We start from the raw sequence: 26,531 nt of genomic DNA on the forward strand, positions 1-26,531 counted from the left end.
AACTGGACCTTGGGAACGTGGGATGTGGTCATGTCAACAGTGACTATATGAAGACCACAATGGCAGCACCAGTATCCTGACATGCTCGCAATACTACTTAAAGCATTTTACCTGTATTATAATATTAAACATGCCACTTTAACAGCATATTTAAATTTAAAAATGCCTGGTAAAAATGTATTTCTTTTATAATTAAGTGATACTTAAATGACATATGTAAAATTTTGGAACTCTTACTAATACATCTGGATTGTTATTATTTTTATAGTATCCTACCTATTACCTTTTGCCTAGATGGAGTTCAGGACTGTCTAATAATATTTTTTGTTCTTACAGGTCTAGTGCTTTAGGGTGTAGGTAGGCTCCTAAGCCAGCTTCATGCTCTTCATGCTATTGTCTTTGGTTGTCAGGATCCCATTAAGACTCCTCTGTTTTTTCTCTTTTTTTTTATCGACCATGTGGTGGGAACCTGCCTATATCACCAGGAACATTGGTTCCTTCTAAAGAAACTTTCCACGGGATAAAGAGAAATGCGTTAAGGGTTTCCCACCAGCTGCTTCACTGTATACGCCAATAGCCAGTGACTGTCATATTTCTCCAGCAGCGTGGAGCGTGCCGTTCGATCAGCTTTGCTGCTACTAACATCAGAGGACCAGCTTCTTACTGACTGCATACTAGCTACCTCCTCCAGTCACAAGTACTACTGGAGTAGCTGGGGCCTCACAGAGAGAGCCCCAGATATTCTCTCATTAGATGGCGGGAGATCACTGGCATCCTGCTCCACTGCACATGGAGGTCTGATAGTCCAGAATGGAGAAGACCTCCAGATGACAGAGGGCCTGATTCAGAGAGATGTATGCTAACCCGATGGTTAGCGCACATCTCCGATGGTGGGAGGACTGTGCATGCGCAGGAGGTGTACTGCGCATGTGCAACCCTCCGTCTGCCGTCAGGCTGCAGTGTTTATGATATATAAATATAACACACAACTGTCAATGCAATCCCACGCCAGCTAGAAGTATTCCCTAGAACTGGTGACAGAGGAGAGCAGTACCTACTTTGGATTTCAACTCAAATCGGTCATGGAAAATGTACAAGTAATGATGCATGTCCCTCCCCCGAAGCCCAGCAGCTACCATCCTGGAGGAAGACCCCCTAATGGCCAAACTGTGGGGCCCACCTCCATCTCACCAGGCATCACGAGAGGAAACAGGGCTCTGCAATCTGACAAGCCAAAAAGTTCTAACAAAAGCTGCACATGGTTTTTCTACCCACAGTGACAATAGTACTCTGGGAGACCTCAGATATTGGAAGCGGGGCTGTAGCATCTCCTCGGAATCCAGACAGCCCAACAATAAACACCCTTGCCTTAAAAAAAAAAAAAAAAAAAAAGGGGGCCCTGCCGAATGGGGATAAATAAGAGGGAGGAGCACAAGATATGAAATTGAAGTGCTAACATGCTGAAAGGAAGTGAAAGGAAGCTCTTTAATGCAGGGTCTCATGTCCCCTATAGGAGGATAGAGAAAGAGAGCAATACTGAATAATGTCTTTTAATTTCACATTCCTATTCACAATTAATTGTCAACATTCTTAGTTCTATACGCTTAACACAATCACATGTAATAAACATAACATTTATAGTCACCTCTCTGTATACATATGCTAATGTCAAGAAGTAAATAGCTATAATCTAAAAAGCACAAAAGCAAAATGGGTAGAAGTGTTTATGGGACTATGTTGCGACATAAGGGAAGATTTACCTGTACTAATATACGTGGCCTCTGTGGAGAGGGGAATGGAACTTTGTGCATAAAGTGGGAGACATGTCTGGTCGAGAGAAGAAAAGGGTGAAATAAAAGTTAGTGGTTAAGAGGACATTTACCAGCATCAAAAATATAAACAGTGTACAGCCATCAGCAGCAATAAACCAAATAAAGAAAACCTAGAGAGTTATCTTTCACCTACGGAAAGAACGAATGGCAGCCATTTGTCTGCCAGAGTCCGTAAAGTAAATATATAAAGGATCACTCTAATAAGACAGCAAAGATATTATGCAATGTGCCTGCAGTAAGTAATAATTTGACACTGGAAGCTGGGCTGCTCAGATGTGTCTGTAGGAACAGTGTGTACTCAAGCGAACAGACAAAACAAGACAATGTCAATGAATTATTTAATGCCTCTCACACAGATAACTTACTTCTCTATTGGGAGTACATGAGGTCCGGAGATGGAATATCGGTAGAGGAAAGTGAGGAATTTCTTGAAAGCGTCAAAGAAAGGCCAGTGAGAGAGGAGGCAGATGCATTTGCTGACATGAATGGTTTTAGAGGGATCCGTGTTGGATACTAATCCTAATGGCGCTCTCTGTTTTTCAGTCAGATGCTCTGCAGCATAGGGCTCATAGAACTGTATCGCTGCTCCATACACCTAAAAGAATAAACACTTTATAACTCAAAGGTTAGTAGCCATGTCACAATAAGCATGATTAAATGAAGGTATGTTTACTATTTCAACCATTATATCTGGGTTGTGTCCTATATCTTCCAATAAAAACACAGAATATATGTTATTTCGCAAATATATAAAATCGACAATTAACGGAAACAAACACTTCTAGTGTACAATTAGTATGAGAAAAAATTTGGAGTAGGGATTAAAATACAAATGGATAGAGTAGAAAATCTGGATAGTTAAAGAGTCCTGACTATGTAATGAACCAGAGCTGCTACCTGACTAAGAAAGCAGTACCCCAGATGGTAACATTATGAATGTACAGCTAAGATATTCATTAGATACAGCATATTCAAGTACAAGATGAAGGGGCAGAGTATCAACTCAGGCCCTCGGAAGATCAGATGTATGGTGAGAGTTCTACAGACAAACACACAAAGGCCTCAATCTAATTAGGAACGAAGGGGGCGAGTTACCGATGTAACCGCATACAATTCGTGCCCCCCACAGCCAGATCTCACATTTTTGCTCAAAGCACTATGGGCCCGATTCAGAGATGGACGGAATTCCGTCCATTTAAAATGCAAATGCAGAAGGAGGTGTGTCACACCTCCTTGCTGCATTTGCGTGATCCCAGCGATGCAACCGCCACTGGAACAATCGTGACCATCGGTCGTTATCATTACTGATGTTCCTTCGTCCAGGCTGAGGGAGCTAAAGCTTCCCGCAGCCTGGCCGGGTCCTGGCAGCTTGCGAGGCCAGGAAGTCTGCGTGCACTCACGCAGACTCTGGTCTCGTCCCTCCCGTCGTCGTTTTCGTGAACACTACCAGGGAATGCCTCCGCTCCGCCTCCCAAACGCCGCAGGCTGTCAATCAGGCTGCGGCTGGGAGACATTGCGAGTGGACTCGCAGTCAGAGGACTTGCCCTCTGCAGCACACCTCCTGCGCATGCACAGTCCCCCCACCATCGTAGATGTGCGCTAACCATCGGGTTAGCGTACATCTCTGAATCAGGCCCTATGGCGTTAAAGTAGGTGCGGCATATAGCTGCACTTACTCTCGCTGTGAGGGATTAGCTCCCAATTGGATAGAGCCCAATATGTAAAAAAATCCTAGCAGTGATAATAACAATTTCTCATTTTGAAACTAAAGGGGCAGTGACCTGTAGAGGACTACTTTACTGGTTTCTACAAGTCCTCTCACAAAGCTTCTTTTATGCACAATGATCTCAGGGCCTGATTCAGACCCGCTCGATGTTGGGCCAGTGCGCATGCGCACGACGGATCCGGCTCCGTTGTGTGCATGCGCGAGACCCGGATAGCGACGGGCAAGCCATCGCTATAGATCTCTAGATCTCGCTACAAAGGGGGCGTGCTGTCGATGGTGAGTGACAGCACGCCCCCTTTGGTGGGCGTGCCAGGGGTGTGGCTGGCCAGACGGAGGCGTTCCCATGGGAATGCCTACCGTCTGGGGCCGGCCCCACTGACATCACAAGTGATGTCAGTGGGAGTGCTTTCGGCTCTGATAGAGCCAAAAGCACTCCAGGGCTTGCGGCAGACGAGACCCTACCACAAGGGTCTCGTCGCAAGCCCGATGGTCGCGATGGTCTTGACCATCGCAACAATCTTTTTGACCGCTCGCTATAGCTGTGGGTGGTCACCCACAGCTATGCGAGCGGCCAGGAGGCCGCTCTAAAATCAGGAAAGACGGCCCTGATTCAGAGCGAGCGCTCTGTCAGGGCCACAGTTAGTAGCTACCTACCATATTTCTCAGTCATGTCTTTATAGGAGCAGGAGAATTAGGTAAATTTCAGCACCCTGATACACACTGCATGGCAAAAGTATCTTTGACCTCAACCCCACTGAACAACTTTGGGATGAAATGGAAAATCAAACTGCAAGCCTAGCATCAGTGCCCAATCTCACACATAGCCCTTTAGCACAGACATGAAAATCCAGGCTTGTTGCACAGGAACGCGCATCAACTCGGGATTTTTGTCAGTGTAAACGAATCCACCCAGGTCCAGTGACCCAGGAATCCAACTCGGGTAAGTTTGCAGGGTTGGGTACAAGTCGTTCCCATGTCACCCTTCAGTTTAAATGGCCCGAGCCAGGTCACGATGACCAGGGTCGTGCCGCATGCTACCAGATTGGCCGGCTTCAGTGTTTGGAGATTACATCATTTCCAAGTGTCCACTGCAACATCAGAAGAGCCGGGTCACTGCAGACGCGGCTCCGGTATGAACGGGTCGGTGCTGCGGTCTAAAAGGGGTCTGATCCGGCTTGGTATACAAGGGGTATAATACTGTAGCAGCTGAATATGCAAATACCTACAGTCATGGTCCAATATCTAGTGGAAAGCCTTGCTTATAAAAGCAATGAGGTGAATGACTCCATACTAATGCCTTTGGAATTAGATGCACAATAGGCGCATACGAGTGTGACGTTCAAGCGTTTATATATTTTAGACCGAGTAGTTAAGGACACAAATCTGCTGTCTGGATACATTTGCATCCAATGCATGGAGCCCAGTTGAGCTGCAGCTGATAAGCACAGAAATAAGCAAAAAGATAAAACAATGTATACAAGCCAATAAATCTAAAATCACACTAGGTTAAAACCATTGAAACAGGACTTCTCACTTTCTTCTGTATTTTAAATGATTCCCTAGAGCAAAGTGTTGTGCAATTGTACTTAACAAGTATTAATGTCATGTACCTTTTCGGCAGACGCTCCAGTTAAAACAAAGGTAGAAAAAACGGGGAGCGGATAATTACTGTTGGATGGCCAGCATTCAATTGTTGCCCCCATGGGCAGGCAGAAGAGCGGCACAGATTCTGGCAAAGGAAAGGACTCGTAGTCTTCCTCAGGATACCTGCATATTAAACCTAAACAAACACAAAAATAACTGTTCATTACAATGACAATATGAACCTTTTATAAATGAAATAAAGCCTCAGTAAACCAAATCCCAGTTACATATAATATACACAAATATGCCCCTTTTAGAAAACTATTAATTGCGACAGGCCCTTAAAGTTATTCTCCATCATTTTGTGTGACAAGCCATAATAAAATATGTGGCCTCAGTTTTCTTAAATCATTATTAGAAAACTCCATGGGTTTCACCAAATTCCGGTTAGGCAGTACCTTGAAAACCAAATACACTTTTTTTTCCAATCACATCAACTTCCAAACATCGAGCATGATATGTCAAGTATACAAGAGCAAAATGGAAAAACATATACATGTTCCTAATCATATACAATAATGTACATGAATGTAGTCATCTATATGGCTATTATGCCCAGATCCACTTGTAGGTATATATCAAATACAATAACAGCTTTAACTTCACATCCAAATAGGGCCCTTGTTGGAGACGGGAGGAGCCAAAGACCCAAATCGAATAATGAGGTATCAAGGGATTAACTATCCAGAATTATGGGAGGATCACCCAACAGTAGTCTGGTTTCGTACCGTTCTGTATTTTTAAGGGAATATCTAATTCGACCCTGAAAACCTGCTGAAATATAAAACATTCCCAGGACTTGGATACCAATTTTTCTTTGTCTAAGGTCATCTCTAAGCAGTCCATTTGAAAAATATGGTGTATATTCCCCTTAAACAAATTTAAAGAAGGCGGGGGAGGAAGGATCCATGCTTGCAGAATAGACTTGCGGGCTGCTGCACTAATTGCCAGCAATAGCTTTCTACAACCTCTGGAGACCCTCTGGCTTTCCGGGATAATCCCAAAAATCTCCCATTCCGTAGTAAACAGTAGATAATTCACGAAGTGTTCCATTGAGAAATGTCTAACTTGGAGCCAGAATAGTCTTATCAAAGGACATGCCCAAAAACAGTGACAAAGATCTGCTTCTGGAGCACGGCAACGACGACACTCATGGGAAGCAGACATGCCTGCCAGGTATTGCCTATGGGGTGAATTATATGCTCTATGAAATACATTTAAGAACATGTCTTGATATTGTATTGAAGTAAACTACAAGAAGAAATTAAATTTTTACGTAATATAGGGCAGCTAAGTGATGGAAAGTCCGTAAGCCACTGTCGCATCCCCGACCGAGTAGTAGAGTGGTCCATCGAAGCTCGCTGGACCCACCTCCAGCTTTAATTATTGGCTGGGGCAGCTGGCTGTCACTCAGAAAAGCCAATGGTAGACTACGGAGAACTGACAAATACACTATGGAAGTAGCCCACAAATGACACCATCAGTAAGCCATATAAATCTGTGGCTGGGAACACCCCTTTAATCAGTAGAGCACACTCATCTGAGGCAGACAAACACAGTAAATGCTGTTTTCTTTGCTGGCCAATACAGTCTGTGTTAATGTGTAACACAGAAGCATGAAAATCAATTCCGTGCAAACATTACAAACTTCAGGGAACAAAAAAAATTGTTCACCAAATAAAAAAAAAAAAGTGAATTTAAAAAAATGCAGTGCAGAATGGTAAAGCGACAATAGAAACCGACAATTCTCTGCCAAACTTCACACCCCTGCGAAACAGCCTGTTCCAATTCAATATTTAATACATTCAAATTTGACAGCAACTTCTTTCATCTGTAAGCAGCCAATTAAATTGAAGGCAATGCCCGTGATGTGCCGCTGCAACGGCATGGAAACACCAGCAACTGAACATCAAATCACCCCAATTATGCCCATATAGTGCTGCATACAAAAATAAGCAATCTTGGGGCAACCATATTTGCGACATGCGCACACTTAATTGCAGGACATTTCCTGCAATCTTTATAGGAGAGAATTCAATTATTTTTATGGAAGCTCTAAGTAATGGGCGCCCGACAGAGCAATTCAATGGTTTCAGTGATCGGGCTTGAATGAAGTGGGTGCGCATATTTCTGCTTGCAGCCTCCTGATGTGTGAAAAGTCCAGCTTTTTGGCGACCAAACTGCACTTTTCACGTCGTGCCCATTAGTTTAAACAACCCGATGCTTTTGGGCACCCATTAATTATCGCCACCCAAAAAACAACTGAAATCGCCCCTTATGTGTCAAGATGTTAAAAGAAATAAAAACCTCTTGAAATAACGAGGCTAAGTAGCAAACCGAAAACACAAAGGCACAGTGTGCAGTCATGCAACACAAAATAATTGAGTGATCTGACTTCTGGGACAAATTTAAGGTTGAAAAGGTATAATCATAGCGGTTTCATGAAAACATCAGATGAAGGGCAAACTGCAGTTAGTCTGGGACACATATCGGCACTTGGCAGAGCCAACTGAGCGCAATTCATAATCTGTTCCAAAGGACACTTAAAGCTAGGTACACACTGGACGTTGTGTACCAGGCCGACATATCGTACCTCGGGTACACATTAGAGCAATGTTACGACGGAACCACCACTCATTCCGTCCTTCATTAATATGAAGCACATCAAACCTGACAACGTCGCAAGTCACCGCGGGAGTGCGCATACACACTGCACGATATGTCGTTACGATTTGGTCAAATCATAACGACATCACTCCAGTAGGTATCTAGCTTTAAAATATCCAAAGAAATCCAGGAATCCAAAGTGTCTGAACCATATGGTGAGTTGCTGAGCTGCTATTTGTGGTAGAACAACAAGACTAATGGGTGCAGGTGGTTCTACTTAAGTAGTGCAAGATAATTAGCCCCTGATGAGTTGTCTATTGATTTTCTAGCTGCAGCTGAGATATAGGAGCAGCACAGCTTACACCTTTCAGGAATTAGACATACAGAAATAAGATCTGTAAGCTCTTCAGGACTCCGGAGACTCACTTAGAATTGGGCTTATGACAGGTAAAACTGCAGACAGAACAGATGAGCTAGAATGAACGCAATGGAATTGAGAAGAGCTACAAAACCCTTACCAAGAAAGTAACAGCTAAAACCTAAAGCAATCAACACAAGCAGGAACCACTGTGAGCTCCAACTACCTACTCAACAAATTACTAGACAAAAGCTGGCCACACATCTAAAGATTATCTGTCCAACCAGCCAACCAGTTGATTGGTTGGAATGAAAATCTGGTAAGGTATGAAAGCAAATGACAATCATCAATTTGCTCCCAAACGCCGGAAAAATGGACAAAAACTGTTTTAAGAAATTGTTTAGATCAAAATTTAACAAACTTCTCCGACGACCATTTTCATCTGTTTTCTGACATTTAGGAGCAAATTGCTGATCATCATTTACACCCATACGTTACCAGATTTTCATTCCAACCAATCAACAAGCTGGCTGGTTGGACAGATAATCTTTAGATGTGTGGCCAGCTTAAAGATAACTTGAAAACTGCACAAGCAGCATGCTGTATATTAGGGCAGATATAGGGAAAGACAAGTATAAACCCTGCTGGTACATAGAAAAAACAAAGATAAAAATACAATCTTCAAGCAGTTTTCAGAAAAATAAACAAATACATGGAGAATTCTATAATTTATAAAGAGTCACAAAGAAGCCTGTCTGAATTTGCAATCTAACATCTGACAATTGTTTCAGAAGCAATCATCGCTAATAAGAGGACACTTAAAGCATCCAATAGCTGATTACTCCAATTAGAGTAACGATATGGAATTATCTAAGGATAGTTAAGGCTTCAACAGCTACTGAGCTAACAGTATAATTGGTACTTTGAGCTTCCAAAATTCTTTTATGATTATCAACCAAATACACTATTGGCAGAGACTCATAGCGAAAACAAAGGCTTGTAAGGCAGAACTATATCACACAATGTCTAGGATATTGAAGCACAGATGCTGCACAGATGAGTTTTAACCCGCCCTATTCCAGATGAAATAAGCAACCATTTACAGTGATTTTTACGCATTTACTTGTGCCCTCAGCAACTTAGCCAAACTGGCACAGGCATATTGCAGGAGCAATTGCCATAGGGTTCAATAACAGTAAAAATAACCATGTGCAAAGAGAAATTAGTTGTAACTGCAAAGTTTTAAGAGAGTTTTGTCTGCATTTAATACAGTTGCAGTGTTCTCCCCAGGTTGTTTTATGCGGGCGCATTGCCCTGCAAAAACAGCCTGTCGCCCGGCCCTTTTCCCCGCTGACGCCCGCTGTGGAACGCTGGCCTCTGAAGTGACCGGAGGTTAAAGAAACTTCCGATCGCTTCAGAGGCCAGCGTTCCCAGTGATGCACTGCGCGGGTGACATCACCCGCGACGTGAGGAGCCTGTCCTGCGCGCCTGCTGGATCTAGTTAGATCCAGTCAGCGCGAGGCAGCGGGAGCGGCCAGCAAATAAAGGTAAGTGCTGGGTTTGCTGGTCTGGGGCCAGGACCAGTGTTGGGGCACTATTTAAGTCTGGGGGCACTGCATAAGGGACACTATTAAACCTGGGGGCACTGCATAAGGGACCAGCTTGGGGGCACTGCATAAGGGACACTATTTAAGCCTGGGGGCACTGCATAAGGGACACTATTTAAGCCTGGGGGCACTGCATAAGGGGCCAGCCTGGGACACTGCATAAGGGACACTATTTAAGCCTGGGGGCACTGCATAATGGGCCAGCCTGTGGCCACTGCATAAGGGACACTATTAAACCTGGGGGCACTGCATAAGGGGCCAGCTTGGGGGCACTGCATAAGGGCACTATTTAAGCCTGGGGGCACTACATAAGGGACCAGTCTGGGGGCACTACATAGGGGCACTACTTCAGCCAGGGGGCAATGCATAAGGGCAAAGTTAAACTACAGGGGACAATGCATAAAGGGGAAAACTACAGGGGGCACTGTATAATGGGCACTTTTGACTGAGAGCCAGTGGGGGAGCAGCCTGAGACCTGTCGCCCTGGATTGGTAAGGGAGATACCCCTTTTCTCGACGCACGCATAATTGCGAAGGCCCCCACCCGGCTACTTTTGGATGCCACCCGGCTGGAAAAAAATTCTGGGGAGAACACTGGTTGGAAGCTAATGTTTTTAACATTACTCTATTGATGTAGGTTTAGAACGTCTGACCCCTAGTGAGTGCAAGGTCACCAGTTATATAACGGGTGGAAGGGTTTGGTACAAGGAACTTAGCTGTTTATCAGCCAGGAGAGTTACATTTCCCAAAAATCAATGGGAATACAGTGTTCTATATACAGATGAGGAAGAGATGCTGACTGCATCAATATAATAGATTGTATGACTGCACACATTCTAATTAGTAGTGAGGAGTTTAATTCTGTCCTGCTGTATTATTACATCTAATAATCTATCTGCCTTTTTTCCCTCCATTCGGGGGGGGGGGGGGGGAGGGAGAGAGAGACTCAATCGTTTTGTGGGTGGCGTTAATTAATGGGTGTCCAGTGTTGTAATTCAATTATCGTGCCCTATAAGAGCGGGTTTAGCTGTGTAAAACACAGCAACGGCGGTGCCTATCGTGCCCGAACAATTGAATTGCTCTGTCGGGGGCACCAAAAACTATATTCTACTACATTGTATACAGAGGAATACACCGGGCACTAAGCTGTTCAGGAGACAAGATATAGAGATAGACAGACAGACAAAAACTTTCCATCTGCGCTGTTCAATGAATATTCATGTTTTATCTATTAAAATGTATATATTTTACTACATACAACACACTATCTTTTTACATTGCACATTTATTTCAGAGCCCAGTTACTATTACTATTGTTCTATGCTTTGTGCCCAACAAACTCCTTCTTCATGGCAATGAAAGGCCCATTCTAGGGATGTGCAGACTGAGATCTCCTAATTATCATAGGGGTTCAATGATCTGATATTTTATAGATGGTTGGTTCACAAGTGCTTGGTCATCATTGAATTCCCAGTAAGCAAATGTTTAATATTTAATGTCATCTGCGACTGATTTGAAAAACAATTTATAGGTTACGCCCATAGAATTTGCATGGTTTTCAAACATCGGTCTGCCCATAGACATGAGAGTGTATAAACGATACAGACTAACATATATCTTACTTACCAGCTTTGTAAGATACTGCGTTGGTTTTGACTACTGACTTTTTGTAACAGAGGTACACCGCAGATCCCCACTGGGGGGAAAAAAAAACAAAACAGGAAAATTTAAGGACTGAACAGACTATCTAATGAGACATAAATATGTTTAAGCTTAAGACCATTTTATTGTTAGACTCCTCTCCAAACTAAAAATAAAAAGCCTTTAGGTATTTTCCCATAGATGCATCCCTGGTAATGACATGTTGGATGGGCGTACCATGCTGCTATTGAGATTCTTTTCCACCTTGCAGAAGGTGTGTGGAGGGGTCTCTCCCTTGCTTGGGATGATTATGCAAACATCAGTGACAGCCAAGGTATTCTGGGTCATGTTTTCTGAGGCTCTTCGGTAGGTAATGTATGCTTTTTGTGAGGAGGTGCTACTGCTTATAATGGCAGGACGTCCGTAAGGTGTAGTTTGGATTATCTGGCATCCCTGTTTTAATCTCTCTTTCCACTCGTATAGCACTCTAAAGGAAAAAAAAAAAAACAGTACGAATAGTTAGCAGGAACTGCACTAGACATGTAGGCAAGATGTGAAATGAAAAAATGTCAAAATGTAAAAACAGTGTTGAAATTTAGAGTGATCTCATCAAACTGCACCTACATTTCCGCATATGTGCAAATGTTTAAAGAGGAGCAGAACTTGGCACAAGCTAAGCTGAGGAGTTGGGTGGACAGAGGGCAATGCAGATAGCGTTGCAGAGAAGTGCAAACAAATGAGATTTTCTTTGCAGTGTGGGGTTGTGGAAATGAGGTCAAAGGCAAGGGCGTTACTTTTTGGGCAGAGGCGCCTCCAGCCATTACCATTCCGCCAGACAATTTGCATTTTGCATCGGCTCAGCGCTGCCGGTGTTCATGTTTTACACTAATCATTTTATGGGACAAAATTTGCGCCTCCAAGTTGCACTTTGGCAAAAGATGGACATTTCTAGGCGCACTGAGCTACGTAATAAAAATATTCCCACACACAAAAGAGATATGAAAATAAACAGACAAAACCACTGTACCAATGTGCTGACTAATTCTTCATTTATACCGCAGATGCCACTAAGCAAGCAAAGTAGTACTTAGGAGAAAAACAGGAAGGTTTATTTTAAAGTAAGGGGGCAATAGTGAAGTGGGAACAGGTTAGACTTCAATGTAAGGTTTACAATTTGGCACAGTGCACCTACAGCTTAGGTGCACTTCTAGTTTTGAGACATCTCCCGTGAGCAGAGGGTAAGCATAATGATCTAATTTATAAAGAACAAAAGTACCATCATCACGAAAACACCTAGATTACATCCGTTTATGTTGACATCACTTTAAATAAAGCATTAGAAGTTTATTAGGAAACCTCTCAAAGTCTCCATGCAGCACAGTATACAGTGCATCCGGAAAGTTTTCACAACGCTTCACGTTTTCCACATTTTGCTGTGTTAAATTTATTTATTCCATTTTGGAATAAGGCTGTTTGTCCTCAAAATTCTACACACAATACCCCATAATGACAACGTGTAAAAAGTTTTTTTGAGATCTTTGCAAATTTTAGAAAAAAAAAAAAAAAAAACACTGAGAAATCACATGTACATAAGTATTCACGCCCTTTGCCGTGAAGCTCAAAATTTAGCTCCAGGTGCATCCTGTTTCCACTGATCATGCTTGAGAGGTTCCTACAGCTTAATTTGAGTACACCTGTGGTAAATTCAGTTGATTGGACATGATTTCGAAAGGCAGACACCTGTCTATATAAGGTCCCACACTTGGCAGTGCATGTCAGTGCACAAACCAAGCATGAAGTCCAAGGAATTGTCTGTAGACCTCCGAGACAGGATTGTCTCGAGGCACATATCTGGGGAAGGGTACAGAAAAAATCTGCTGGTTTGAAGGTCTCAATGAGCACAGTGGCCTCCATCATCCATAAATGGAAGAAATTCGGAACCACCAGGACTCTTCCTAGTGTTGGCCGGCCGACTAAACTGAACGATCGGGGGAGAAGGGCCCTAGTCAGGGAGGTGACCAAGAACCCAATGGTCACTCTGTCAGAGCTACAGCATTCCTCTGTGGAGAGAGGAGAACCTTAGAGAAGGACAACCATCTCTGCAGCAATCAACCAATCAGGTCTGTATGGTAGAGTGGCCAGACGGAAGCTACTCCTTAGTAAAAAGCACATGGCAGTCCACCTGGAATTTGCCAAAGTGCACCTGAAGGACTCTTAGACCATGAGAGACAAAGATTGAACTCTTTGGCGTGAATGCCAGGGGTTATGTTTGGAGGAAACCAGGCACCGCTCATCACCAGGCCAATACCATCCCTACAGTGAAGCATGGTGGTGGCAGCATCATGCAGTGGCGATGTTTTTCAGCGGTAGGAACTGGGAGACTAGTCAGGATAGAGGGAAAGATGAATGCAGCAATGTACAGAGACATCCTGGATGAAAACCTGCTCCAGAGCGCTCTTGACCTCAGACTGGGGCGACGGTTCATCTTTCAGCAGGACAACGACCCTAAGCACACAGCCAAGATATCAAAGGAGTGGCTTCAGGACAACTCTGTGAATGTCCTTGAGTGGCTCAGACAGAGCCCAGACTTGACTCCGATTGAACATCTCTGGAGAGATCTGAAAATGTCTGTGCACCGACGCTGCCCATCCAACCTGATGGAGCTTGAGAGGTGCTGCAAAGAGGAAAGGGCGAAACTGCCCAAAGATAGGTGTGCCAAGCTGTTGGCATCATATTCATAAAGACGTGAGGCTGTAATTGCTGCCAAAGGTGCATCAACAAAAGTATTGAGCAAAGGCTGTGAATACTTATCTACATGTGATTTCTTAGTGTTTTTTTTTATTAAATTTGCAAAAAAACTTTACACACGTTGTCATTATGGGGTATTGTGTGTAGAATTTTGAGGACAAAAATGAATTTATTCCATTTTGGAATAAGGCTGTAATATAAAATGTGGAAAAAGTGAAGCGTTGTGAATACTTTCCGGATGCACTGTATAATGTACTAATAAGCATGCCCACAGAACTCTGTAAGCACCACAGCTATTGATCCTTGCGCAGAGACTCACACAGTGACATGTGCTTCTACATTACAGTTGTGTGTTTAGTGATCTATGCAGGACAGACACACATCAGTTACTACTGTTTAATAAGATTGTCAATGGATTAAGAGACAGTTAGGTGTAGCCTTTGGGGATATGATAGCAAGATAGTTCATTACAAATTCTGCATGTGACTAACTAGAATCTCACTAGTATCTAGATTCATGTAAGAGATAGTATATCTCCATATTCACCCTGTGAGAGATCGTGTCATTGGCCCTTGAAAGTTTAATTGTGGTGCTACAGTATCTTGCAAACATACTAACTGGGCAGTTATTATACAGTCATATACCATTGCGAGCAACGTAAATCAAATGATAAACAGCCACATTAATTATAATTGATACTCCTGCTAAAATATACAACATTTCTGTTTATTGTAAGTTTGAACACAACATTTTTCTCAGTAAATATATTTGAAATGGAGCTATTGTAATGAAATTTTCACCAAATGTCAGCAACAACGCATGTAATCCACACATGCAAAGGAATCAAAGATGGGAATGATAATGGACACATTATGCCAGCGAATGTTCCTCCCTCAGGATAAGGCAACATCCATTCAGGAGATGGTGAGGACGGTCCTTCGACATAGTCAGATATCGGTGCATGTCTGCATTAGACTTCTGGGGAAGATGGTTGCGGCATTCGAGGCCATTCCTTACAGACGTTTTCACTCCAGGACGTTTCAGATAGACCTCCTCTCACAATGGACAGGATCCCATCTTTTCCTTCACCAATGTGTAAGGTACAAATTAGAGACGGTACAAAGAAGGGCAACTAAAATGGTGCATGGCCTACAGCACAGAACTTACCCAGAAAGGCTAAAAGATCTTAATATGTATAGTTTGGAACAGAGAAGGGAAAGGGGGGACATGATAAAACCCTTCATGTATTTGAAAGTTTCTAACAAGGGACAGGAGGGAAGCATTCTTCAAAGGAAGAGATGTACAAGAACACGAGGAGAAGCACTGAAACTGGAGGGAGGTAGGCTCCGAGGAAATTTGAGGAAAATTACTTCACAGAAAGGGTAGTGTATAAGTGGAATAGCCTCCCATCAGAGGTGGTTGAAGCTAAAACGGTGGAACAATTTAAAACATGCTTGGGATAGGCATAAGAATATCCTTAAGAGAGACGTAAGGAGTATATAGGGTTGAAGTTTCCTAAAGGACACATGAAAAGGGACAGACTAGATGGGCCAAGTGGTTCTTAACATAGAAACATAGAATTTGACGGCAGATAAGTCCCAGAACTCTGATATCCCTTCTCTGGTGGTTGAACTCGGCACACTTAATGGAGGGAAAGAGATTCGTAGTGTGGGACTGGACTCTCACCACAGACGCGAGTCTGAGAGGCTGGGGGGCAGTGATTCGGGAACACCACTTCTAAGGCCACTGGACATTACAGGAAGCAAGTCTACCGATAAACATTTTGGAATTAAGGGCAGTGCTCTACGCTCTTCAGACAGCAGGGGCAGAGCAGTCAGAGTCCAGTCGGACGCCACGACAGTAGCATACATAAACAGACAAGGCGGCACCAGAAGTCGGGTGGCTATGAAAGAAGGAAACCGAATTATAATCTGGGTGGAAAAGTTTGCGGTGGTAATTTCAGCAATCTTCATTCCGGGCTTCGAAAATTGGGAGGCAGACTACCTCAGCCAGCAGGACGTGCATCCAGGGGAATGGGCGCTACATCCTCCGGTTTTTCAACAGCTTGTCCAACGGTGGAGTCTTCCGCAGGTCGCCCTCATGGCATCCAGACAAAATCATCAACTGCCTGGACTGTTGGTGTGCCTTGAGGACCGTGGTTGGGAACCCCTGTGTTATACGGTTACAACTACCCTTTGTTACTCCTACAGCTCCATAGGATTTGGATCTCGTCCTTTCCTTCTTACAGTCTTCTCTGTTCGAACCTTTGGAGTCTGTGGAGTTAAAATACCTTTTGTGGAAGGTAACACTTCTTCTCATGCTTGCCTCAGCCAGGAGGGTGTCGGAACTGGGAGCTCTATCCTGTCATCCTCCATACTTGGTATTTCATGCAGAACTCCGTACAAGAATGGATTTCCTTCCAAAGGTGGTTTTGGCTTTCCACATCAACCTATTGTGGTACCGGTTCTTCCACAGGATTCACCTTCTTCAAGATCCTTGGATGTCGTTAGGGCTCTTCGGATCTATGTGGAGAGGACTGCAGCCATACGTAAAACAGACGCTCTATTTGTTTTGTATTGGGTTCCTCGTGGGCGGCTGCTCGCAGGGTTTCCATGGAGTTACTTTGCCAGGTGGCCACTTGTTCTGGCTGGCATACCTTTATCCGTTTTTATAGATTTGACACATTTGCGGCCTCTGCAGCGCAGTATGGCCGGCCTGTTTTGCAGGGTTCTCAGCGCTCTCCCGTCCGTGATGGGAGCTCTGGGACATCCCCACTGTCTTGAAGCCTCTAGTATCCCCTAATGGATGAAGGAGAAAACAGAATTTCGGTACTTACCGATAAATCCCTTTCTCAGATTCCATAGGAGACACTGGACGCCCACCCTGCACTGTTCCTTCCTGCCATGGTTGTGGTCATTTTAGGTTATGATTGTTAGATGTCTCTTGTTGTGTTACTTGTTTTGCCTCCTCCTCTTCAGTTTGTTTTTTTCCAGCTCTCCTCGAGCACAGTTTCCTAAGACTGGCTTGTAGGGGGGTATAGAGGGGGAGAAGCTAGTCACACTTCTAAAATAAAAGTGCCAGCTCCCACTTAGCACACGTCTATACCCCCATTGTCTTGAAGCCTCCAGTGTTCCCTATGGAATCGGAGAAAGGGATTTATTGGCAAGTACAAAAATCCTGTTTTTCATTAGTTTAGGTACCCCAAAATTGTTTTTTTATAATTTTTTTTCCAAAATACCCTCAAAAGTACCCCAAAATCACCCTTATACTACTATTTTTTTTTTTTTTCGGTTAATTAGTTTGAGGTTAAACAAAAAAAATCTTGTTTTTTTTTTAATAATTTTCTTGCATTTTAAAAATCCCCACAAATCAGCCATTTGACACCAATAACATTATCCGTTTTGGGGGGGTTCAGGATAGTCTCCCCACTTTTTCATGCACTTCTCTGAACCTCATTTGGCAGTCAATTCGCACTCCTCCGTTGCAAATAGGCATTTTTAATTGGATTGGAGAATTCTCGGGATCGCGCTTCGATGCGAAGTCAGAGTTTCAGGGAAAAAAAAACACAATTCGCACCTAATTGGATTGACTCCAATATGTTGCCTTTTTGTTGTGGCTAAATTGTTGAAATTTTTATATATATTTTTTTAGGGGGCACTCCAAGGCTTTGTGAAAGTGGTATACTGTATTCAGTACATGACAGACCAAGTCATGTACTGAATATACCACTTTAACAAAGCCGTGGAGTGCCACCTATTATTTCCCGTCAGTGTACAGTACACAACAGAGATAAAGATTGAGATATAGATTATATATATATATATATATATATATATATATATATATACATACATACATACATACACACACACATATACACACACACACATACATACACACATTTTTCTCAGTAAATATATTTGTAATGAGGCTATTGTAATGAAATTTTCACCAAATGTCAGCAACAACCCATGCAATCCACATATGCAAAGCAATGTCCGTAGAAGATTCCATCCAGACTTCTCAGAAGTCTCTAAAACGGGCTCCCACTCTGGGGTCCCCCAGGTGAGAGGTAAGCAAGTCATGCACTAGGCTTGGTAGTTGACAACCTTCTGTTGAGTAGATGTTGTTGCGGCTCTGGAACCACGGGAATTTGATGGTAGTCCTCTGAAGCGACCACAGGAACGTCCCAGAGCACGAAAGAACCGAAATGAGGGTCCAGAGTAAGATCTTCTAGGGGGTGGAGCCGTGGATGTTAGAGAAGTGGATTTACTCCCAAGTAGCCTGAGAAATCCATTTATCTTGTTCCGCAAATAATACACTTCCCGTGAATGGAAGTGCTTCCACAGCTTTCTTTGATTCTGCATCCGCCTGCCATTGTTTAAGCCACAGAGCCCTGCATGCAGAAATCGCCAGAGCTGAAGTCCTGGAGGAGTTATTGCAAACTTCTTTGGACGCCTCTCCAAGTAAGCCGCAGCTTCACCTATATGATCTGCTAACGGAATAAGCTCCTCCACCGGCAGTTGATCTCTTGCCCAATGCTCAATTGCTTTTTTAGTCCAGCAGCTTACAATCGCAGGACGCAGAGACACACCTGCAGCTGTATAAGTGGACTTGAGAGTATTCGCCAATTTTCTGTCCGATGTCTCCTTCAAAGACGTGGTAGCGCAGTCTTCTTAGACAGACGCGACACCGACGGATCTACTGTAGAAGGAGTCTCATAAAATTTTCTGCTAACAGCAGGAAAAGGATAACCACCACCGGGACATTTATATTTTTTAATCCAGATGTTCCCAAGCTGAAATCATATGAGAATCCAGCTCTTCTGAAATTGGAAATGCAACAGCTTGTCTTGGTTTCTTTAAAAAGCAAGACTGTCGTGCGGAACCCTTGTCCTCCTCCTTTATCTGCAATAACTGGCGTATTGCAGTAATTAATGCCTCTATCCCATCGGACACCGGCTCAGGCTCCTCCTGGAGCTCTTCAGGCGAATCTGGAGCATTTTCGCCCTCCTCTAAAACGGGCATATCTTCCTCCTCAGAGTCGTCCGATTGGAGGACTGAGGGTAACAGTCTTTTTTTTTAGACCTGTGGAGAGTATCCCATTGTCGTGGTTCGGGAAAGAGCCATGGCTTTTGTGATCCCATCCATAGATTTAGCTGAGGACCGAACCCATGCTGGTTCCTCTAGAGCAGCTGACCTGGAAGCCTCTCTCTGTTTCCGAGAAGCCTCCAGCTCAGCAGAGAGATGGGACATAACAGATGCAACATGCGCCGTCCAAGACGGCGGATCTGACATCCCTGAATATTGTTGTTCAGGATCACAATTGTCACACAATAGGAAGTTAGATGACTGCCCCTGTGTAAACTTTTCAGCACACTTTTGAGATGCCTTAGAGCCCCTTCCAGTCACGATACATATAGACCCCACACAAACAAAAGTAAAGTGTAGTGAAAAAGGTCAAAGGTAGAAACTGAGATACAGAGAGGCAGGAGAGAGCCACAATTGCCCTAATAGCGCTCCTAGCAGTGCTAAAAAACGCTAGGCATAGAAGGAAGTAACCACTGATAAGTAAAAGTAGTTACTATCTCCTGACCAGCCTAAACCCCACTGTTCACTTACAGTCTAGGTCAGGCCAACAGTTTCCTGCAGCAGCTTTGCTTAATGCAGCAGTCAGTGTCCCTCCCTGTAATGGCCGCCAGCACACATTGAGAAAAGCGCTGAAGCCGCTGGGAGGAAGGAGCTGGACTCCGGAGCTTTAAATTTAAAGTGCCAGCTCCCACTTACCTCACTGTCTTGAAGCCTTTAGTGTCTCCTATGGAATCGGAGAAATTTCAAATGCCTAATTAGTCATTAGAGGGGCTGTCCAAGGGGTCCAGCACAGTGTCCCAACATTTTAACCTTAAAATAACGATTTTCCTTCCCATCTCCCACCCTCAGGGAGGTGTGACTGGAAAGATGCGAATTCAGTCTGACTGATTCAGTGCGAGTTGCTAAATGGATTGTAAAATGAATGCGGTGCGAATACGAATAGAAAATAGCAACTCGCACCTAATTGGATTGACACCATTATGCAGCAAACACATGGAATAATCATCTCCAGGGACGTAGTGAGCCCGGCCGGGCCCAGGTGCAGAGAGTGGCCTAATCGCGGGAGGCCATGCCCCCTTGAGCTTAACAAAAAACCCCGCTGGGGAGGGGGGCGCTGTGAGCCCCTCAGCCCGGCGCAAAGCCAAAGGGGGGAGTGATCAGTGTGATTGCTACCCCCCACAGGCTAGGAGACTGCTGCGGGTGCAGGGCCCCTCTAGCAAGCCCGGGCATATAGTAACACCCCCCCCCACCCCCTCTCGGCGCCCCTGATCATCTCTTTACCTACAATAATAGTAACAACTGTATCTAACATCTTTATTATGGAAAGGTACTTTATTTTGCTGGTTTTTAAAGATATACCTAGCAGTAATGAATTTATACATTTAAAATGGATTCTAATAAAGATCATACATTTTAGAGAGAATTGTTTTGTCCATAAAGTGCTCCAACATATTGAATCTTCTTTTCCTCTACGGTGCTGGAAATAATTTACTCAAAGGGAGTGTACAATTTTTTTGTATAATAAAATCTGTTGCTGTGGTTCCTTATTCAGTACATAGGAACTGACGACAAGCAAACACATCAGAAATTGTGTTTGCAAGAATTTGCATTAACTACTTTAAATTATTAATGCTCATCTATAGGAAGACTTAACAGAATTGGAGTCATTACATGACTCATGTGCAAGCTGGTAATTTATATTTACTTTGTATGTTGGTTGGAAGCAAAGTGTTGATGGAGATCTGAAATGGCACAGCCACTGTAAACAGAAGATATACTATTCCATAACAAGAGATTGACTACATTCCTGAAGACCAACACAGAGCATATGCCAAAGACATTAAGATACAACAGATGTTCAACCCAATGCACAATTTTCCCAGAGTTTTTACAAAAGAATCAGTGAAGGATTTGGCACACAGATCAGCCATGGTATGTATTCATTCACAAAGTAAAAACAGAGACTTAGCATTAACACTTCAAAACTGGAAGTCCAAGCAATGTAGATAAGTTTATAATCACAAAGAATACAGGTTTAAACAGATGAGTCATGTCGGGATAAAGGAGGACTTTTCATATCCTTCAATTACATACAGAGTTTGCCCGCCCAGATCGAGTTTTTACAATAACCTGTTATTTCAACTGTAAATAATGCAAAAGAACCAGGATGGGAGAGATATACTAGATTCATCATTAGGTGGACTCACCCCAGATCGGTTAGAGGCGGCTTGTCTCTTCCTCTCCTGTAGCACAAATATATCTGAGGTCCTCGGATGCTCCCATTATTAAGGTCGGCCAATAGTCCCGTTGGTGTAGTGTCCATACATACATATCCCTGAGGCACCTCTTCCCCCAGGGATTTAATGATCACTGCAATATCTGTGATTGGTTCCTTTGGTTTAGCTATCTTATGACAGGCATCATTAAAGTGTATTTCCTCCTCAAGTGGCTTTGATGAATCAGTTAGTCCTGCAACCACAAAGTAGTCGGCAACACGGGGTCCTTTGTCCTCCATCATCTTCCGTGTTGGGGCAAAACAACTAGAAACACAGAATTGAACATTTAATGACACATTTTACACAGGAGCTCCACCACAGTGCCATTTAGCCATTTTTAAATATAACAGTAATTACTCATTGATCTGATAATTCCTGCAAATGATTTACACTTATGTACAGTTAGGGTACCAGAATCCAGAATCTCCCAGACAGAAGAGCCAGTCTAGATACTGATATGTTATGTTAACACTTTTGGAATGGGATCTGGCCAACAACAGCATTAACAAATAAAAAAAAAACGTGTAGCATCTAGCCCAGAATGCAAATACACACATTTTTTTGGCTTAACATTATTTTAAGAGAGTAAATTCTACACTTTAGATAATATTTGCGGTTTGCACGTATATAGTAAATTGCAGTTTTATTATGCTCCATCAATGTTGGAGAGCATAAAATTATACGAGGGTGGTTCAATAAATATGGTAACAAGACCTCTCATTGCGTAAATGTATTCATCTCATACATACTGTATACATATAATCAATACAGGTTGAGTCTCCCATATCCAAAATGCTTGGGACCAGGGGTATTTTGGATATCGGAATATTCTGTATTTTGGAATAATTGCTTACCATATTGAAATGTCTTAGGAATAGGGCCCAAATCTAAACACAGAATGCATTTATGTTCTATATACACCGTATACACACAGCCTGAAGGTAATTTTATACAATATGTTCAATAATTTTGTGGCTCAAACAAAGTTTGTGTACATACATGAAATGCATTTACGTGTCATATACACCTTATACACACAGCCTATTAGGTCATATACTTTATTTTTAATAATTTTGTGCCTTAAACAAAGTTTGCGTACATTGAGCCATCAAAAATCAACGTTTTCACTATCTCAGTCATGCTAAATATATTCCGTATTTTGGAATATTTGGATATGGGAGACTCAACCTGTAATGTAGCCTCAGTACAGATTATTTTACCACATAGTCCCCCCATATTTGTCTAAGCATTTGTTCGAATGGTACACCAAGGCATCTATCCCGGCATAGAAGAAATCAGTGGTAAGCGCCTGAAGCCAGGACATGACTGCTTGTTGAACTTTACAGTCGGTTGCGAATCGCCTTCCACCCAGGTGCTTCTACAATGGTCCAAAGAGATGGAAACCACTCGGTGCCAGGTCAGGGCTGTAGGGAGGATGGTCCAGTACCTCAGCAAATCAGTGTGGTCGTTATCAAAGGCAGTGCACCAAACCTGGTTCAGTGACATGACAATCACTGTACACCTCGGCAAGTTGGCGATGACTTTCAGCTGCTGGTGTGCCGTTTAGATGCAGAAATCTGAACACAATACACACCTCAATGTGTGACCATGTTTCTGCCAGTCCTGCTATCTTACAACTGATGTTGGGACAGTATGACTGATATGAGGCGCAGTCTAATGGCTGTAGGGGAATCAGTGGTCTGCCTACTCTGGTCTGGTGGGAAATTCGAATGAAAGAACATTACACACGTGAGAGGTCTTGTTACCTTACTTATTGAACCACCCTCATATCTATACACATACACACCATTCTTTACTCCCAGGAGAGGTAATCGTTGCCACACAATCAATTGCAATGCAAATAAACATACAAACCAATTCACTAAAGTTGATCTAGATACAAGAATTTTGAGCCACTAAAAAAAATAAATAAATAAAACCACCACACTAAGGACCTCATTCAGAGTCGATCGGTAGCTGGCCGACCAAGGGGAGGAAGCGGTCAGAATTCTAAAAAATACACCCCCTTCTCGTACGCATTGCAAGTCATCTCCGGTCATATAAGGATTAATCGAGACCACCGGAACTGGCCGTAGAGCTTAAGGTTGACCATACCCTCTCTTAAGCACTACGATCATGTCAGTGTAAAAACCTCCCATGTCACATGTGCCATGACGCTACTTTGTTAATTATGCACTCCCATAAAACCGTATGCACTCCCATAAAACGCTGTTCGCATAATTAGGCACGCCTGCGTTCGGATCTCCACTCCCCCGTTTTCAAACACCTTCCCCTGTTACCACCCACAAACGCCTCATTCTGTCACTCAAACTACCGACCTGGCTGTGTTCTAGGAGAGAGAAATTTCTGATCGTAGCGGCTAGTTTGCGCACGCGCATTGCAAACTTTACGCATGTGCAGTATAGCGAACATCGGTGGCGTACGACCGTGCGGCCGCAACGACCGACTCTGAATGAGGTCCTAAGTGAATTGACAAAAAAAACCAGCTAGCATTTATTTTTAAACTCCGCATATAAGGAATCTAGCTTCATGTGTGAAAGCGATGAATGGGTATGTAGTATAAAAGGATATGGGAAGATAGCAGCTCCATTTGCTCGCCTACAATAAACATTAGCAGTGAAGATCAGCGCATAGAAGTTCCCTTAATTCCATCATCCTAATCTGCTATATCGGATACATTCAGTTTTCTATTCTGCACTAAAATTCCACCAGCAGAAAGGAGGGAAAACCAGACCTGCTCTCTACCCCACCAAGTACTCCTGCTGGGGAACAGGCTCTGCATTGCCCACTGATGCACCAGGATATGGGCTTTGTAGTGCGCACTACCAACAAGCAATGGGTTTGGATTGCATACTAGGCACCAACGGGCAATGGGTTTAGATTGCATACTAGGCACCAACGGGCAATGGGTTTAGATTGCATACTAGGCACCAACAGGCAATGGGTTTAGATTGCATACTAGGCACCAACAGGCAATGGGTTTAGATTGCATACTAGGCACCAACAGGCAATGGGTTTAGATTGCATACTAGGCACCAACAGGCAATGGGTTTAGATTGCTTACTAGGCACCAACAGGCAATGGGTTTAGATTGCATACTAGGCACCAACAGGCAATGGGTTTAGATTGTAATGCAAAGCCCATTGCCTGTTGGTGCCTAGTATACAAATTCAATTGAATGTGATGTGCCGTAATATTGGAGTGGAAACACTTGTAATGGCAGCAACTCCATCATCATTCATTTTACCTCGCTCCCCCATAGAGTGATGTTAGGCTACCGTAAGTATTGCATCCCAATATGGCATATAAGCGATTTGCCCCCTAAATCATACATCAGAGAAAGAAATCTGCACAGCATACTTATTACCGGCTGAACCCTGGTGCTCTACCTACTGCTAGCACATTGCGTGGCTCATGGCTTCGGTCCAGTTTGTACTGATCACTGCGGAGTTTAGTATGTGGACTAGATTCACTAACTCATAAATAGTAAAAGATGTGGATGTCACAGGAGGTATGCATAGCAGAGGCATTTTGGCAATATAAGTTTGGGTGTCAAAACAGCTTATCCCATCTCCGGGCCACGTCTATACCAGGAGTTAAGAATATGAAATACTGGAAAGGCCAGAGGTGTAACTAGAGGGGCGGCAGCAAGAGAGAGGGGTCTGGACAGGAAGACTTAGAAAGGGGAGCACAGTATCACATTGGTAAAAAAAAAAAGTGGGAAGTCAATAGAATAAAAAAAAAAAAAAAAAAACATTGCATTGGAATCTGCAAAAAGTAACTGGTAAAGGCGCTGTAAATTGTTTTGCACAATGAAGGAGTAATCTTCAGTGTGTTTTTTTTCTGCATATGAACCTTGCACACGGGGGTGTGCAATAAGTTTTCTTCATATGGACCATACGCACGAGGGGTGTGAATTAAGTTTCCGGATGTGCAGTGCACAGATACATAGACACAATCTGACTGTCTGGTTGTGAACTGTAATCTCTGACTAAATTTCTTGTGAATTTCAGGGCACAGAACCGTATATAAGCAGCCCTGCACACCGAAAAAGTCAGCTACTGGAAAACTCAAAAAAAAACATAAAATAAATCATAAAATAAATGGCTAAGGACTGCCTGAGCAGCCCCATTACAAAGGTGCTTCTGATCCTGCCGCACCAAACGAACAAACTGAAGTCCTATGGCTACGGGCGGGGTATATATGGAGGGGGACCCAGTGCATTCTGGGAGCCAAAGCTTTAACTGCTTTGTGCCTGGTCTTCCAACCAGAATATCCCCATGGTATCCCTGTGGAACCCTATGGACCCCGAAGAAGAAATACTTCCAGAAACTTATTGCACACCCCTCTTATGAACAACTGCATAGTGCAGAGGTTCCCAGACTCGGACCTCAAGACATCCTAATGGTGCGTATCCACTAATAGATGAAGAAACAAGAACACGATTACGACATTCTAATCGTGCTGTCGTTTCACAGTCTGTGATGTGCCTACCCTGAACGTTCAGTCGTTCAGTGTAGGCACATCCATCATCCCCGTAAATGCTGAACCTGACGTGATCGTCAGGTTGACCAGCATGTACGGGCGATGATAGATGTCTAAAACGACCAGTGGGCACATGCATCGCAGGGCTTTTATTGACATTTAAATGCCCGATTTGCGGCCGATTACTGAGCGATTGCACGATTACGATGTCGTATCCGTGCAATCGCTCGGTAAGGTCGCGTAGTGGATGCACACCTTTTAAGGATATCCATGCTTAATTAGTACCTCAGTCAATTTGATTTAACCACCTGTTCTCAACCATGGATATCTCTAAAACCTGAACTGTTGGGGTACCTTGAGGACTGCGATTGGGAACCTCTGGCATAGTGCCATTAGTGCTGCTACTTCATAGTCTTTAATACTGCTGCATTGTGTTATAGAGGTCATACGCTGAGAAAAGGGGAAGTGTTCACCATTCTCCTTAATTACACCTCAGC

At 43.4% G+C, this 26,531-nt stretch overlaps 1 protein-coding gene across 2 annotated transcripts in view; it reads right to left on the minus strand.

Moving 5' to 3' along the window:
* DENND4A (DENN domain containing 4A) overlaps positions 1-26,531 on the minus strand; it is a 138,757-nt gene that overhangs the window by 72,656 nt on the left and 39,570 nt on the right. For both annotated transcript variants that reach the window (XM_088452751.1, XM_088452750.1), the window contains exons 2-7: positions 21,460-21,792; positions 11,652-11,901; positions 11,400-11,469; positions 5,169-5,338; positions 2,198-2,427; positions 1,761-1,827 (exon numbers count right to left, since the gene is read on the minus strand). In XM_088452751.1, coding sequence (XP_088308877.1) covers positions 1,761-1,827; positions 2,198-2,427; positions 5,169-5,338; positions 11,400-11,469; positions 11,652-11,901; positions 21,460-21,792 — 1,120 coding nt within the window. The remainder of the gene's footprint in view (positions 1-1,760; positions 1,828-2,197; positions 2,428-5,168; positions 5,339-11,399; positions 11,470-11,651; positions 11,902-21,459; positions 21,793-26,531) is intronic.

Source organism: Taudactylus pleione, unplaced genomic scaffold (genome assembly GCF_031769625.1).
Source record: "Taudactylus pleione unplaced genomic scaffold, aTauple2 ptg000556l, whole genome shotgun sequence".
NCBI classification, from domain to species: Eukaryota; Metazoa; Chordata; class Amphibia; order Anura; family Myobatrachidae; genus Taudactylus; species Taudactylus pleione.